Source organism: Meriones unguiculatus, chromosome 21 (assembly GCF_030254825.1).
Source record: "Meriones unguiculatus strain TT.TT164.6M chromosome 21, Bangor_MerUng_6.1, whole genome shotgun sequence".
Lineage (NCBI taxonomy): Eukaryota > Metazoa > Chordata > Mammalia > Rodentia > Muridae > Meriones > Meriones unguiculatus.
In genome coordinates, this window is record NC_083368.1 from 49,933,713 (window position 1) to 49,948,118 (window position 14,406).

General features: G+C 40.4%; 1 protein-coding gene across 1 annotated transcript in view; it reads right to left on the reverse strand.

Annotated features, from left to right (window-relative positions):
* Window positions 1–10,040: 10,040 nt before the first annotated feature.
* The window catches only part of Tspan12 (tetraspanin 12), a 64,501-nt gene continuing 60,135 nt past the window's right edge, over window positions 10,041–14,406 (reverse strand). The window contains exon 9 of the mRNA XM_021656927.2: window positions 10,041–11,594. Within this exon, the coding sequence (XP_021512602.1) occupies window positions 11,289–11,594 (306 nt within the window). The 3' untranslated portion in view covers window positions 10,041–11,288. The remainder of the gene's footprint in view (window positions 11,595–14,406) is intronic.

Here is a 14,406-nt window from a genome sequence, read left to right on the forward strand (position 1 = left end):
CTGTTTGAGAAAAAAAATGGCTGGGGGCATTTTACATCTTTATCTTGCCTTGCACAAAAAGAGAAAAAAAGTCTAAATATATTTACCTAGATAAGCATTTTCATTATTTTTTTTCTAGATAAATATTTTGTAATCTGACACACTTTTCTACAGGTTTGTTGAAAGTTCTTACAGTACTGTCTGCTATAGATGATATTGTTGGTTGGGGAAGAAAGAGTTTATTTGGCTTACACTGTCACATTGTAGCTCATCATTGAAGGGAGCTAGGGCAGGAACTCAAGAAGGGATGAAACCTGGAGGCAGGTGCTGATGCAAAGACCATAGAGGGGTGTTCCTTACTGGTCTGCTCAGCATGCTTTCCTATGGAGCCCAGGACCACTGGCCCAAAGATGTCCTACCCCATCAACCACAAATGAAGAAAATGCCCTACAGATGATCTTACTGGGGTGTTTTCTCAATTGAGCCTCCTTCCTTTCAGATGACACTAGCCTGTTTCTAAATGACATAAAACTAGCCAGCACACCATGGAACAGTGATTTTTTTGTTGTCGTTGTTTTAGTAGGAGATGCTATATTGTATACACCTTGTTAAGAGGGCTGTCATCCTTAGGATAATCCCTCCTATGTGAGACTTTTTTGCAATAAAATGTTTCTATGTATGACGGACTTAAAGAAAATTGATCATGTTTTTCCCTTGATGAAGTTGTATTTTTATTCCTTGAGATCCTCTTAAATTCTTACATTTTCTTTTTTTTTATTTTTTTTAATTTTTTATTTAACTTTTATTAATTACAATTTATTCCTTTTGTATCCCCCATAAGCCCCTCCCTCCTCCCCTCCTGGTCCCACCCTCCCCCCCTTTCTGCATGCATGCCTCTCCCCAAGTCCACTGATAGGGGAGGTCCTCCTCTCCTTCTTTCTGATCTTTTTGTTGTTGTTGTTGTTCTTCTCAATGCAGTTTATTCAGGAACCTTGAACAATCTTCTGACCCTGGGGAAAGCCAGCCCACAGCTTAAAATAGCCTCTGGGTAGCCAACCCCAGCGTGCCTCGTGGGCAATGCAGATAGGTCCACATACACAGAAGCAAGCCAGATCCTCAGCCTTAGCCAAATGTGGAGTTGTTTGTGACAGAGAGCACTCACCATCGGGAAGGTGGAAGGCGGAAGGCGGAAGGCGGAAACCAGCTCCATCTTTAAGGCGCGGCATTACACAGCTCTCTACAGTTCCCCCCTTTTTGTTTTAGATGCATCAGGCAAGAGTAGAGGTCTGATCTCTGATATTAGAAATAAATTGGGACTTTGTACCAATGTTCATTTAGGTGTCATCCACCCAAAGAGCATCAGACCCATCCGATACCTTTTTCTCAGAGGCGGGACCTGGGGCATCAACCCGCATGCAATCAGACATGCTCTTCTCTGGGTCCAAAGAGGCTGACCCTGAGTGCAGTGCTTAGCCTCGCATCCTGAGCATAACATTTTAGCTTTTTATGGTAGCCAACCATGCTTGGGGAGACTGTCCTGCTTCAATGGCTGTAAAGGCCTGAATGATCATGGCTGCATTACACTGTTGTGAGACTCTAATCTTGCATATACACCACAGGCAAACCAAGGAGACCAACACCAGAAGGCCTGCTAACGCTCCCATGCCTGCCCATTCCTTCAGATGATTCATGGCTGCAGCAATCCATGATGATAATCCTGTGGCTAGTCCTGTGTCCACTCTGGTAGAATTTGCCGTAACAATGGCCACTCTCAGCTGCTCCATCATAGTATCGAATTCTTCAGTCCAATTACCTAAAATATAGCTAGACAATTGTTTAGACAGATTTGCAGCATGGGAAAAATTCTCATATTGTATGCTAGTGATACAAAGTCCAGCATACTTCCATTGACAGCCAAGTTGAGCGATTTGCCATAGGGTATCAATTTGCTCCTGCACGAAGTCAATCCTCTGATTGAACACCATCAAGCCTCCTTTTAGTTGAGCATTAATTCCTTTTTGTACATCTAAGGCATGAGCTACATTGGCTAAAAGATTATTTAGGGTCTGAGCAGTCTGCATAGTATGACTCATGGCTAATGCCGCGGTGGTAGCTCCAACAGCCGCCAATGAGATGGCAGTAACAATGGCGGCTGTAATTTCAAGATCCCTTTTCTGTCTGAAGAGAGTCATAGCGTGAGGGGCATCAACGGGCACAGGCACCCAGCAAGGCATGCGAGTAACCAGGGCATACCTAAATTCACTAGCATTCAATAATAAAATATACCAATTTTAAAGATAGCAAATGAGCTAGTTGCTTCTCTAGTTTTAAAAGAATAACAGGAACTTTGTTATTTGCTGTGTTATAGAGGCAGAAAAATATAATTGATAGATAAAATGTAAAACCCTAAGTGACATTCCACAGCTTTAGGCAATGTGTAGACCTTGGGGCTGGGCAAAAGTTCATTTGAACAGCTACTTTAATCTAGCTTGTGATGTTTCCATTGGAAAGTTCAAATAAGAGAATTGTATAAGAACTAAAATAAAATTCGGGAACTTGTCTAACATTTTTTCAAATCTTGCTTTCTTCCCTGAGGATCTGGTTGCATACACATTAAGCCACTTGAAGCTTCTAAAGCTTGATTACCTGTTAGTTGCTTTATTTTTTTCTCTTCGTTTTTCTGATTGATATTTCCATGTTCTGATGTTTGCTATTTTGTTCTTCTACAAGGAGAAATACGTTGATTCCTTTCAGGATATCTTCCCTAATGTTTTCTCATCTGTAAGTTTGATTTGACACTTGCAATATACTTCCTCCTTATTTCTTAACTTCCTGGATGGATGGAATGTTTCCATAGTTACTGTCTATACTACCTTTTCTGCTAGTTATAACATCAGCGACAGTTTCAGATCTCTTTCCATTGATATTTCCTTCTCATTATGAATCCTATTTTCTTAGCTTTTTAGTCATGCCTCGATAATTTTTATTGGATGTCTAATGTTGTGAGAGTCTTTTTTGACTTCTGTAAATCTTACGGTTCTTTCTGGGTACAGTTATGTAACGTGGAAGCAGTGTGATGATCCAGGGTCTTGGTGACTCACTGGTGCTGGAAGAGCTGTGTTTACTCTAAGGTTTTACCCAGGACCTGAGGTGGGAATGCCCTCGGTGTTTTCACGATGCTCCATGAACAATGAGATTTTCCAGGACACTACTCCCAGCCTTCTGCAGGCACTAGGAAAATTCACTGATCCTCTCATATCAACAGTCCCCTACTGAACAATCAAATGAGATACCCACGCTCCTTGTGTGACTGCTTATACCTCTCTCCTCTTAAATTATTTGACTTTCGTACTGTATCACTTAGGTGTGCCTGCACTTTCAATTGTACCTGTTCTATTCATGCCATCTTCTAGGCCAGACATTCTCAACCCGTGGGTCAAAATCCCTTTGGGAGCCAAGAAATCCTTTCCCAGGGCTCACATATCAGATATCCTGCATACCATATATTTACATTGCAATTCATAACAGTAGCAAAATTACAGTTATGGAGTAGCGATGCAATAATTTTATGGTTGGGAATCACCAAAACATGAGGAACTGTATTAGATGGTCGGAGCCTCAGGAGGATTGAGAACCACTGCTCTAGGGTGTATCAAGCTTCCCTTTGCCATTATACCACATCTTGGAAGCTCACTCAAATCAGTATATTGGGGAACTGTAGGACTGATTTCATTTTCACCAATTTGATACCAATCCTGTTCTTTTATTACCTGATGGACAATGTAAAAAATAGTTTAAAACATTTTGGTGCAAATATTTAATTGTTTATGTCAGCCAGGAAGCTAAATCTGGTCCCTGGTTCCTGTCATTCTGTCTTGACTGGAATGTCCTGATTTTTTTTTTTCTCATTTAGAATCAATAGAAGTTAAAGATGGGATGTACACTTTCCAAATCCTTAGGCCAAAGTAAATACATGCAAAAGAGCATAGCTTCTTTTTGATACATGTATGTCAAGGAGAAATATATCCATACACTTAAACAAACTAATATAAATTTTGAATATGTCACCAAATTCTTAAATAATATCAATTATCTACATGAAGCAATGTTCTGATATAACAGGAGGTCATGACTTTGAGAAATAAATTTGTAAGTCCTTTAACAAAATAGTTCCTGTAAGAGCATGGGCTTTGGAGTTAAGCAAACCTAGTTAAGTACCAGTATGACAATTACTTGCCGGTGTTCTCCAACATCTCATCTGGTTAACAAAATGGGACTCAGTGGCGATTTTGAGAAGAGTAAAAGTGTGCCGTCTGTTACACGTGCACACACACTTCTGGATGCCTCGGTTTGGTTTTTTCTTCTCAAGTCACTTTCCAAAGTAGCATAGAAATTGCAATTAGAAATCACCTGCTTCAGTCCCTCAGTCTCCTGGGATTTTCTTAGTGATGTGTTCGCTTCTTATTATGTACATGACCAATCAAATAAATGCATATTGAAAGTTGAATGATCCAGGGTTAGGTGTAAAAGCAGTTTACAAGTCTAGGGCACTGTTATATTGACAGACTACAAGTACAATTTGAGAGTTCACCCAGACATTTCTAAGAGTTGGCTGAGCCTTAAACACATTCTGCAGATCCCATCTCCATCCATTTGTAAATGAGCTCTTAGCCCTTGATAACCCTGCGTTCTCCATCCAAGTAGGGAAAAATGAATGGTCCCCTTTACCATGGTTGCCCTTACTGATTACCATGAACAATGGTTTTTAGATTTCCTTACTGAGCTCATTGTTTATGCATATGTTAATTTATACATAAGATAAAAAGATACACAAATGAAGCATTAGAAATATCATCTGGACCTATGCACATACTAATTAGAAATAGTAATAGAAATACTTTTTGTCAACAGAATTCAAATAAAAATATGAACAGAACAGTAGATTATAAAGATAGAGAATATAAAGACTACTATAGATAGAATAGTAACAAAAAATTGTTAATTAAGAGAGGGCTTGCAGTGACCAGAAAAAAAAATATTTTTTTTTCAAGGAAAAATTAGCTGCTGGGCTGTGGCTTACAAGTTAACATAAAGTATATCAGGAAAGTCTGTGATGTAACCAAACTCAAGAAGACCTAGTGTCTCAGTTAGGGTTTCATTGTTATAAAAAGACACCCCTACCAAATAAACTCTTTGGAAAGAAAACATTTAACTGGGGATGGCTCACAGTTTCAGAGCCTTATTTCATTAATCATGGTGGGAAGCATGGAAGTGTCCAGGCAGACATGGTGCTTGAGAAGCTGAGAGCTCTACATCTTGATAGGCAGATACCAGGGAGCCATACTTAGAGTAGCGTGGCATATAAGACCTCAAAGCCTGTCCCACAGTGATACACCTCCTCCAACAAGGCCACATCTCCTATTAGTGCACTCCCTATGGCCAAGCATTCAAATACAGGAGTCTATGGGGACCATACCTACTGAATGAACCACACCCAGGATGCATAGTGTATTACAGATCTTGAACAGATCATGACTGCCCAGGATGCACAGAAAAGAACTAAGGTATTCACTTAGAAAAACAGTTCGGAAGGGAAGACTTTATTCTATAGAGGCTGAAGAATGGTCATACAATTTCCCAGTCAGCTGTATGTATGGGTGTCCAGAATGAAGATTATTTTCCTGCCTCCTTTACGCACAGGGTAGAAGATCAGAAAGCTTCCTGGAATGTGACAGCATATGCTGGGAAAGCTAACAGAGGAGAGGAAAGTACCAGCACCACCAGGCTGACACTCTTGGGACTATTCACACACGTGCTTTCTAAAATATGGATGCTCTTCTATTTCACTTAGCTAGTTCATTTTTTGAACTCTCTTAACATAAGACATCAGCCGATGGGTTGAACCATTGCTTTTCTCTAATCCTTGTCGTAAGCAGACAAATGTTAGGACAGCTAATGACTGAGTTATTCATTATATACATTCTACTGAGTTAGACATGTCTGTCTTCTTAAAAATAAGGACCTTTGGGTCCACAACATTTGGAAGGACCATGTGGACTGAGGCGAAGAATGGGGATTGCAGGATTTACAAGAAGGCATATAGAAGCTATTTCTGAGACGGTACCAACCTCTTAACTGGTTATGGCTACACACATGTTTGCATGCTATATACACTAAAACGGGAATGTTACAGACACCTCAGGAGAGATGATTAAAGAAATTAACTTGGACCCACTGTGTGTCCAAGATAGACTAGCACTGGGGAAGAGAGAAAGAGAGAGAGGGACAGAAACAATGAATGCCCTCTGTCAAAAGTTTATATGATTTGGACCTATCCTGTCTGGATAAGTTGGAAGGATTGAAGTTACATGGATAGAAGTGTCACTCTGAAGGAAGGAGACTTTGAAAGACGATTGTGCCTGAAGATATTGAATCACTTGCAGAAGACCTGGCTTTCTCACTGGGGGAATAAACTCAGACTCACCACAGCTGATAAAAAAGCCATGTAACAGAGTGGAGGGCAGGGAGTCAGTGCTTCATTGGTATGCACTAGATCAGTAGTCTAAGTTGCTCTTGCTTGTTTGGACAGTGGAACTGATGATGCATACAAAGTGACAAACTCACCACCGAAAACAGAAGAAATACATGTCTGGCACCTTGCAGGCTATGCCTGCCACTTCTGAGGATCCCGCGAATGCACAGAAGCCCGCAGTTACCACATTAAAATGAAAAACGGAAAGTATTCAAGGTGATGTTCTTCTGTGTGTGTTTGTGGGATATGCTTGAGTAAGATCTCTGTTCATAGAAAAGGAAAATGCCTTTTAAATTAGAGGGTGAGGAGAGCAGAGGTGACTGAAGCAACATGGCAGCTGGCAGTAGTTTTTTTTTTTTTTTTTAAGGAGGCAGGCTCTTTTATCATGGAAGTTTCAGTAGCTTATTTATTTCTCATTTCTTTACCTCCTTTGACGCATCTGTAGGAATAGGGGTTCGGACAAAGAGAAGCTGTTGTAGCATCCTGTTTAAGATTCTCTTCATGAGACTTGGTCCTCAGCCCATTTTCTGTCAGGCTTCCTGAAATGGGAAAGCAATGCATAAAAAATTCTCAGGCTCCACAGTGAATTCTCCTAAGCTGCAGACTGGAATTTACAGCTGCCTGTAGACTTCTCCATCTGCATGTCCTGCAGGCATCTCCAACTCAGTACATCCCGAACCAAATTAATTACCCTTCCACACTCTCATTTTCCTCCCAGCCTTCTAACTGGGTTACTGCTATTGCCAACTTACCAGGTACAAAATCTAGAAACATTAGTTATTTTCTTTTCTGCCACATAACCCCAATGCCAATCTGCAGCTAACTTGCGTAGATTCATTCACAGTGTTGTAGTCTAGTCTGTTTTACTCACCCTGTTTCTTGATTTTCTTCTTCCTGTTGAGGATCTTTCTCTCCACAAGCCCAGAAAAAGTCTCCCTGCTTTCTACCCAGAGTTGCCAAACTGAAGCTCCAGAGTTAAGCATGCCTTGTCCCCTGGGTCAAGCCTGGTACAATGGCTGCACCTGCTCCCCGGAGCACCATCCCTCTTGCTTGCGTAAAGCAGTGGAAGCTCTGAGCCACGCTAGAGTGTCTGAAAACACTCTAGCAGCTCATAACGGGAATCCACAGACTGTAGCCCCCGAGCCCACATTTCACCCACTTCCTTTCCCCGGGTGTCCATTCCAGCGTTCCGGGCTGTGCAGTCACACTGAACCACAGGTCAGCTCCTCAGAGCCTTGCCTCGCGAATGTTGCCCTTAGTGCTCTCAGCTCCATTCTTTCTTCTCAACTTTGCTCGAGAGCCCTTTCCTGGTGGAACAGCCTTCACTCCACTTTCCTCCTCCCCTTGCTCGGCGCGGCCACACTCACTGGGCCCTCCTTTATTTACTTTTCCTGGAGTTATCGCTAGCATCTCTGACCCACGTTTTATAAGCTTTGTAACAGACGTCATCTCTTCCTGTCTTCTCAGAGTCGGGGGGGGGGGGTGCTTTGAATTGCCTGTTAACCAATCTAAAAATAATCTCTTAAATTTTTTACTTTAAAACTTGCGATTTTACCAAAAAAAAAGCTTTTAAAGGTTCCCAAAGACACAGTTAACAGTCTCCCCCAGCACCATACCCAAACAGAGAACGCCCTCAGCTCTGCAGCATTAAATGTGCTTTGTGAAGTTCCTTGCAGCTTTATTTTTCCAGGTGCACTGCTACCATAAGAGGCCTTTGTGGACCATGACTATAAATGTCATTTGTTCCCATTAAGCAAACGTATTATATAGAAGATGATTGTCCAAATTTATGGTGACTATTCTAGAGGGTACTAAATCGGGTAATATATCAAGATACCTATTTTAAAAAGTCAATTCCTATAATTTGAAGACTGGTGTTTTCCCCCTAAGCTCAATATAATATAAGCATGTTATATGACTGTGAGATATATCAAAAGGAGATGCAGCCAAACTTGACCCCTATCTAAATAATTCAAATAAAACATGTGATTGTCAATTATTGGGTTATCATAGGTGAAATTTGAGGAAGTGATTTATTGAAGTTTTTTCCTATATTTCCTCATATTCTGTCTCTATTCATCTTTTTCTCTCTAAAGAGCAGGAGTCTCTCTTTGCTGGCCTTGAACTCTTGGGCTTAAGCCGTCTTTCAGCATCTGCCCTCCAAGGAGCTGAGATTACGGCAATTCTCCAACAAGTCTACTTTTTCATATAAATTAACAGCTAATGAAAGCACTAAGAAGATAAATTAACAGAGGTGAGCATATTTATTATGTCAAATTCACTTAGCAAAAGTATGAGCGTGAAAAAATAAAGACATCCTGTCTTTTTTTCAGTGAAGAGGCAGTTTACACATTATTTACTGAGTTTGAAAAATAACTAATATCGTATTCAATCAATCAATCCACAGCCTTTATTTTATACTTTGGAACATATACCCACTGCCACTCTTGCACAGTTCCAAAAAAAAAGGGGGGGGGACAGAGGAGCCATCTTTGACCCTGATCGCATGGGACACATGGACGCCTCGTAAAAGCTATCCTGCTTCTATAGACCCTTAGCTAGGAATACTCGAAACAAGAATAATGGTGTGTGTGTGTGTGTGTGTGTATCTATGTGTGAGTCTGTGTGTGTGTTGCCTCTTGTCCCTTGTCCACAGGCCAGCCCAAAGTTCACACTGTTCAGTCCTCTCTTCTTTGGCTAGCTGGTGAGGGAGAACAGCTTGGCCCTTTTGAGGGGCAGCTGTGCCAAGTACTAAGCTGGGTAGCAGTGCTGACTTCTTGACAAGTAGAAACCTGAGAAGTGAAGGAGTAAGGCCCACCCTGAGGACAGTGATGCCCGCTGCGGCCGAGGGCACAAAGAAAGAGGCAGACACCAGATGAACACTCAAATTTCTTTAACTGGGTCTCTGTGGCCGGCTCTAGGGCTCTCACTGCTCATGGTGGTGCCTCCAGAGCCCCGAGGCTTCATCACATCTGGAAACACAATAACCCCAGAGGGACTCAAAGCATGGCCGTCAAACCTGTAATCTGCCTGTAGGCCGTGCCCACTGCGGCTGGCCCTGCGGTGTGATCTCAGGTAAAGCCACCCTCAGCCAGACATGCTGTTCCGCCTCATTCAAGTGACCACTTGAAGATACCCTTAACGGTGCATTTCAACTCGAACCCAGAGCTCTACTCCAAGCATCCATGAAGATGGTGGTGGTTTGGTGGAGGGTCTTGAGAAAACATGTCCTGAGACTGTACGCTGGGTCATTTCCAGTCATGGAGGTCTCTCCCCACACTTGCTTCTCTCATTTGCTACTTTAATCACTGACAAAAGTGTTTGCTGTGTATCAAAATGAACACACTTTCCAGAACTACATAGTGAGAACTTGTCTTGAAAATTGCAGGAGGAATAAGGCCTGCTGGCAAACAGCGTGCAAGCATATTCTGTGCTCAGCTGACTCTGTGCCAGCTCACCCCACGCCCACCCCGCCCCCAAGGATCCCAGGCCTGGGTTCAAGCAACAGAAAATAAATAGGCACAAACCATCATGATCTAGAAAATATTTATTGACACCTGTATTAATTTTCTTTCCATAATCGGAGAAATGAACACAATACACAAAATACAGTAAAATGCACTTTTCCCATTTCAAATAAATATCCTCTACTTTTGTAAAGAAATTAATATTCTGTGTAATTTGCCACAGTATTGGTGAAATAAATCAAAGATTCCCTCTAGTTAGACCACCACTTATTTTAGAGATTCCGTGAGCACCTCTCTGCAGATAGTGTTATTTCTCTGTAAAATTACATCAACTTCAAGACTTCTGCTTTCTGCTTTCAAAAGAAAAACATAAGCTTTTTGCAAAGTGTTTATTGTCAAAAAAGAACCCTCACTTGAGAGAAAAGACATGCACACAAATTTCTGCTGAGTCAAGTATCTGTAAAATCCATAGCTGATACTTCCCGCAGCCAGAGTTGCAGTGATTCTTATGCATCACACTGGTAATTTCCAAAATTAGTGGTTAAGAACTTAAATTAACAGTTGTGAATACAGTACAGACCCAAGACAGAATTTAAAAGTTCTGTTGTTGGGAAAGACACAAAGTAATGGTGCTATATAAGACAAATTTGTCGTTTTCAAATGGTGTTATTCATAACATCATAAGAACTGAAGTCTACTGAATTATACAGACACAGCACAGACTTCTATACATATATTTCCCTGATAAGTTTAAGACAATGTGTTAGCTCTTACAAGTGTTATTAATAAGATTATTTTAATAACCAACAAAAAAGTCATATTTAGGTAGTCACCAATCTTGAAAGGTTTTTATATATAACCAAATCATCCTCAAGGCATCAGGTAATAAAGGCCATTAGTACTGTCTAAATTCCTATGTTAGCAGTCAGCTGGTAGTTTGTAGGCTAGCCTGAAAAGCTAGGTAACCTTCACAATGGCTCTAGTGCCACCATGATGGTTCATTTCCTTGAATGGATGCAGAAACACAGGTCTAACTGTGTCACCTCAAAACATAATTGTGCTCAAAAAGAAAGAAAGAAAAAAAGAGAGAAAGACAGAAAGAAAGACAGACAGACAGTGGTTATTTACTCTGTCTTCAGCATTTTGAAGGGCACCAATTATTGTTGGTGTGTTAACATGCGGAACCTATGGAAATTATATGCTTAGACATTCTTTTGCAGAAAATTAACATGTCTAAGAATTTCTGAAATAACTGTGTACCCCAAAACTCACTAATCCCACAAGTTTGTGATTTCCTTCTTTGACTTTCTTTATAATTCTTCCATCTCAAAGTGTGTATTGAAGCTGTTTGCCATTGATGTATGCTCAAAGATCCTTGAAAGGCTTGGTTTTAAGAGTTCCACAGAGTGACATGACAAGTGCTGAGAAGTATCATTCTTCAGAGATAACATTTGGTCTGTCCCAGGCTCTCTTTTATCATAATATAGAGCCCAGAGCAGAGTAATGGTGAGAATCATGGCCAGGATTTGTGTCACACCAATGGAGATCCCCAGAAACCTTAGTACTTGTAGTTGTTTGGTTCCTCTCAAAAAGGAATACATTTTCTTCCCACAACCCTGTAAAGAAAAGAAATAGCAAAGTCAATTTCACGTTATCTGTGTTAAAATGTCAAAAAGAGTGATGTTACAAAAGATCTGAATCAGTTAAATTCATGAATTTTAAGTTAGTGACCCTCAACAAATAGAGGTTGGTGTGCACCCTGAAAAGTCCCCTTAGCTTATTCTGACCAGTATTGTGCTTTTCTTTTCCACACACACAGACTTAAGTAAAAACCTGCAACTAAAGCACAACCTATTAAATATTTTGTAACGGTGACTGCTTTTCACTTGAGAAATTTAATATAACCTTGGGTATATAGGTTTATTTAATAGCTATACTAATAAAGTATTTACTGATAATAAATCATAAAGAAATGTATTCTAAAACAGTTCATTGGGACTGGTGAGGTAACTCAGCTGTTAAGAGCACTTGCTTCACAATTAGGACCAGAGTTTGATCCAAGCACCCATGAAACAAGCCAGGTGTTTTGTCTACGCCTGTAACTCCAAATTCTAAGCAGTGGAGACAGGATTGTTGGGGCTGCTGGTTTCCAGTCTGGCCCCAGGTTCAGGGAGAGACCCTGACTAACAGGAATAGGCAGAGAGTGACAGAGGAGGGCACCAGGCGACCTCTTCTGGTTTTTGTACTTTAGCACAGGCTAGTGCACTGGCACACACTCAAGGGCACACAAATATTTTGAAATTTTAGTATTTATATAAATTTACCTTTTATGAAAGGCTAAAGAAAATTTGCATAATGATAAAATGGGAGTTCTTGTTGCTTTTTACACAAAGAGTTGAGTCCTGGTTGAATATTTCAGATTACAATGTTTGATCCTACACCATAAATTTCAAAGTTGTGCAGTATTTTTATTTTATAATCCCAGTGCCAAGGATAACTGGGGATTATGTCGATTTAGGAATATGGCAATAGAGCCCATGACCTCACTTGCTTTCATCCCTCATCAAAGGTTCTTTCTGCAGCAGAAGGAAGCTATTTCAGAAATCCACAACTGGGCAAAAGGCAGATAACAACTGACTGTAGAGTGTATCCCCAACGGATGCACGCACAACCCAAGCCCTACACCTAAGACTCAGAAAACACGGAAAGCGGGAGATTTTCTGATTCAGGCAACCAAAATATCAGCTGCAAGACAGTGTCATCTATGTATTACAGGGAGCTGCACGGACAGAATCTCAACAACACGGTACCCGATAGTACTCCAGCCTCATATGGTCAACCCGAAACAGATGTACATATGGGAAACAATAAATGGGATTGTTGTGTTGTATTTATACATGCATGAATTAAAGCAGGAGAAGGAAAAAGCGTGACAAAGAAAAATGGAGTAAAGAAACAAAGAAAGGGTACTGTAACTGTGCTGTCAACTTTGGGAGAAAGCACTGTACAGCTGTCTCATCTCCAGAGACCTAGGTGCACTGTGAGCCCCCAGCTCAGAAATAATTCACTCTGCGAAAGGAATTTAATTTAAAATTGAGGTAAATAGCTGAGATACCATTTTATAACATATCTTAAAAACCTTGAAAGCTCTTGGTTTCCAGTAAAAGTGACTCTGTGTTTACCCTATAAAGATAGCCAGTTGAATAAAAAGAAATTCATAAATATTTAAATTACTGCCTCCTTGTCTGCTTTACCAGAGTCCACAAAGAATCCATAAGTCAATGAGGGCTAGACAAGGAATCACTTATCATTTCATATATCTTATTGGAAAAAGGAAGTCCTTCCATTTGCAGAAACACTAGTTGGTAATTTTACTCCAATAATACATCACTTCAAAGAAATAAGAAATTCTGTAAAAGTGGTCAGACACTTTGCAGTAACTGCCATTTCTTTAAATAAAAACTTTAAAGAAAAAAAAAAAAACAGCAAACGGCTATCAACCTTGCCAAAAGTAAATTTAAGTGCTTAAGAACTTGTAACATTTCACATCGGCTTGTAGTCGTGTCTCTGGCTTTCCTACCATAACAAGAAAGATGAGCACACACACACTGACATGCCTATCCAGTCTGTAGAAAACCAAAATGCAAATCACCAAGACAATTTAGCAAAGTTCAACAAGATTTGAAACCATTCCACTCAGGTATGCTATCAGAGTCTATTCATCTTTACTGCTTGCGTAAAATCTTTATGTGCTACAGTGTAGTGGATTGCTGAGGTCATGAACCCAAGCCTCACTACTCTCATCTTAAAACAGGTAACCGGAGCCACTCGTTTGGGATGTTGGGAGGGTCAATGAACAAACACTCAGAATCCTGTCGAGAACTCAGTGAGAGCAAAGGCTGTGTTGATTCTGACCTGGGTGTCAGCGAATGGGTTAGAAAGCTCAAACCTAAAGGCAGATGAAAAAAAAAAAAAATCGATGGCTAGCGGAAGAGAAAGTGAGTTGCAACACTTTGTAAGATTATGAAAATTCCTAAAATATAGCATTATCTCACCAACAAATGCTGATGTTTTAACTCTTGCCTGCAAGAGCCAAAATGTCCATTGGCATTTTTCAGGAAAGTGAAATCACTATCCAAAATGTCTTTTTTCAGGAAAGTGAAATCACTATCCAAAATGTCTACCTGCTATTGAGAGGTTGGACGCCTGGCCTTCCAAACCAAGCAAAGAGTTCATATAATTTAGAAATAGTTACTTCAAAAGCATTTAAATTCAAAAGTTTTAGTTTCAGACACATGGAACATTAATATAGATAGACAATGCCTTCAGTCTTATTGCTGAGAAATATGTATCACATTGTCCTATCAGTTTCTCAGGAAATGAGCACGAAGCAGCCTTGGGTGGTACTGGGCTGACGCTGTTTGTCTC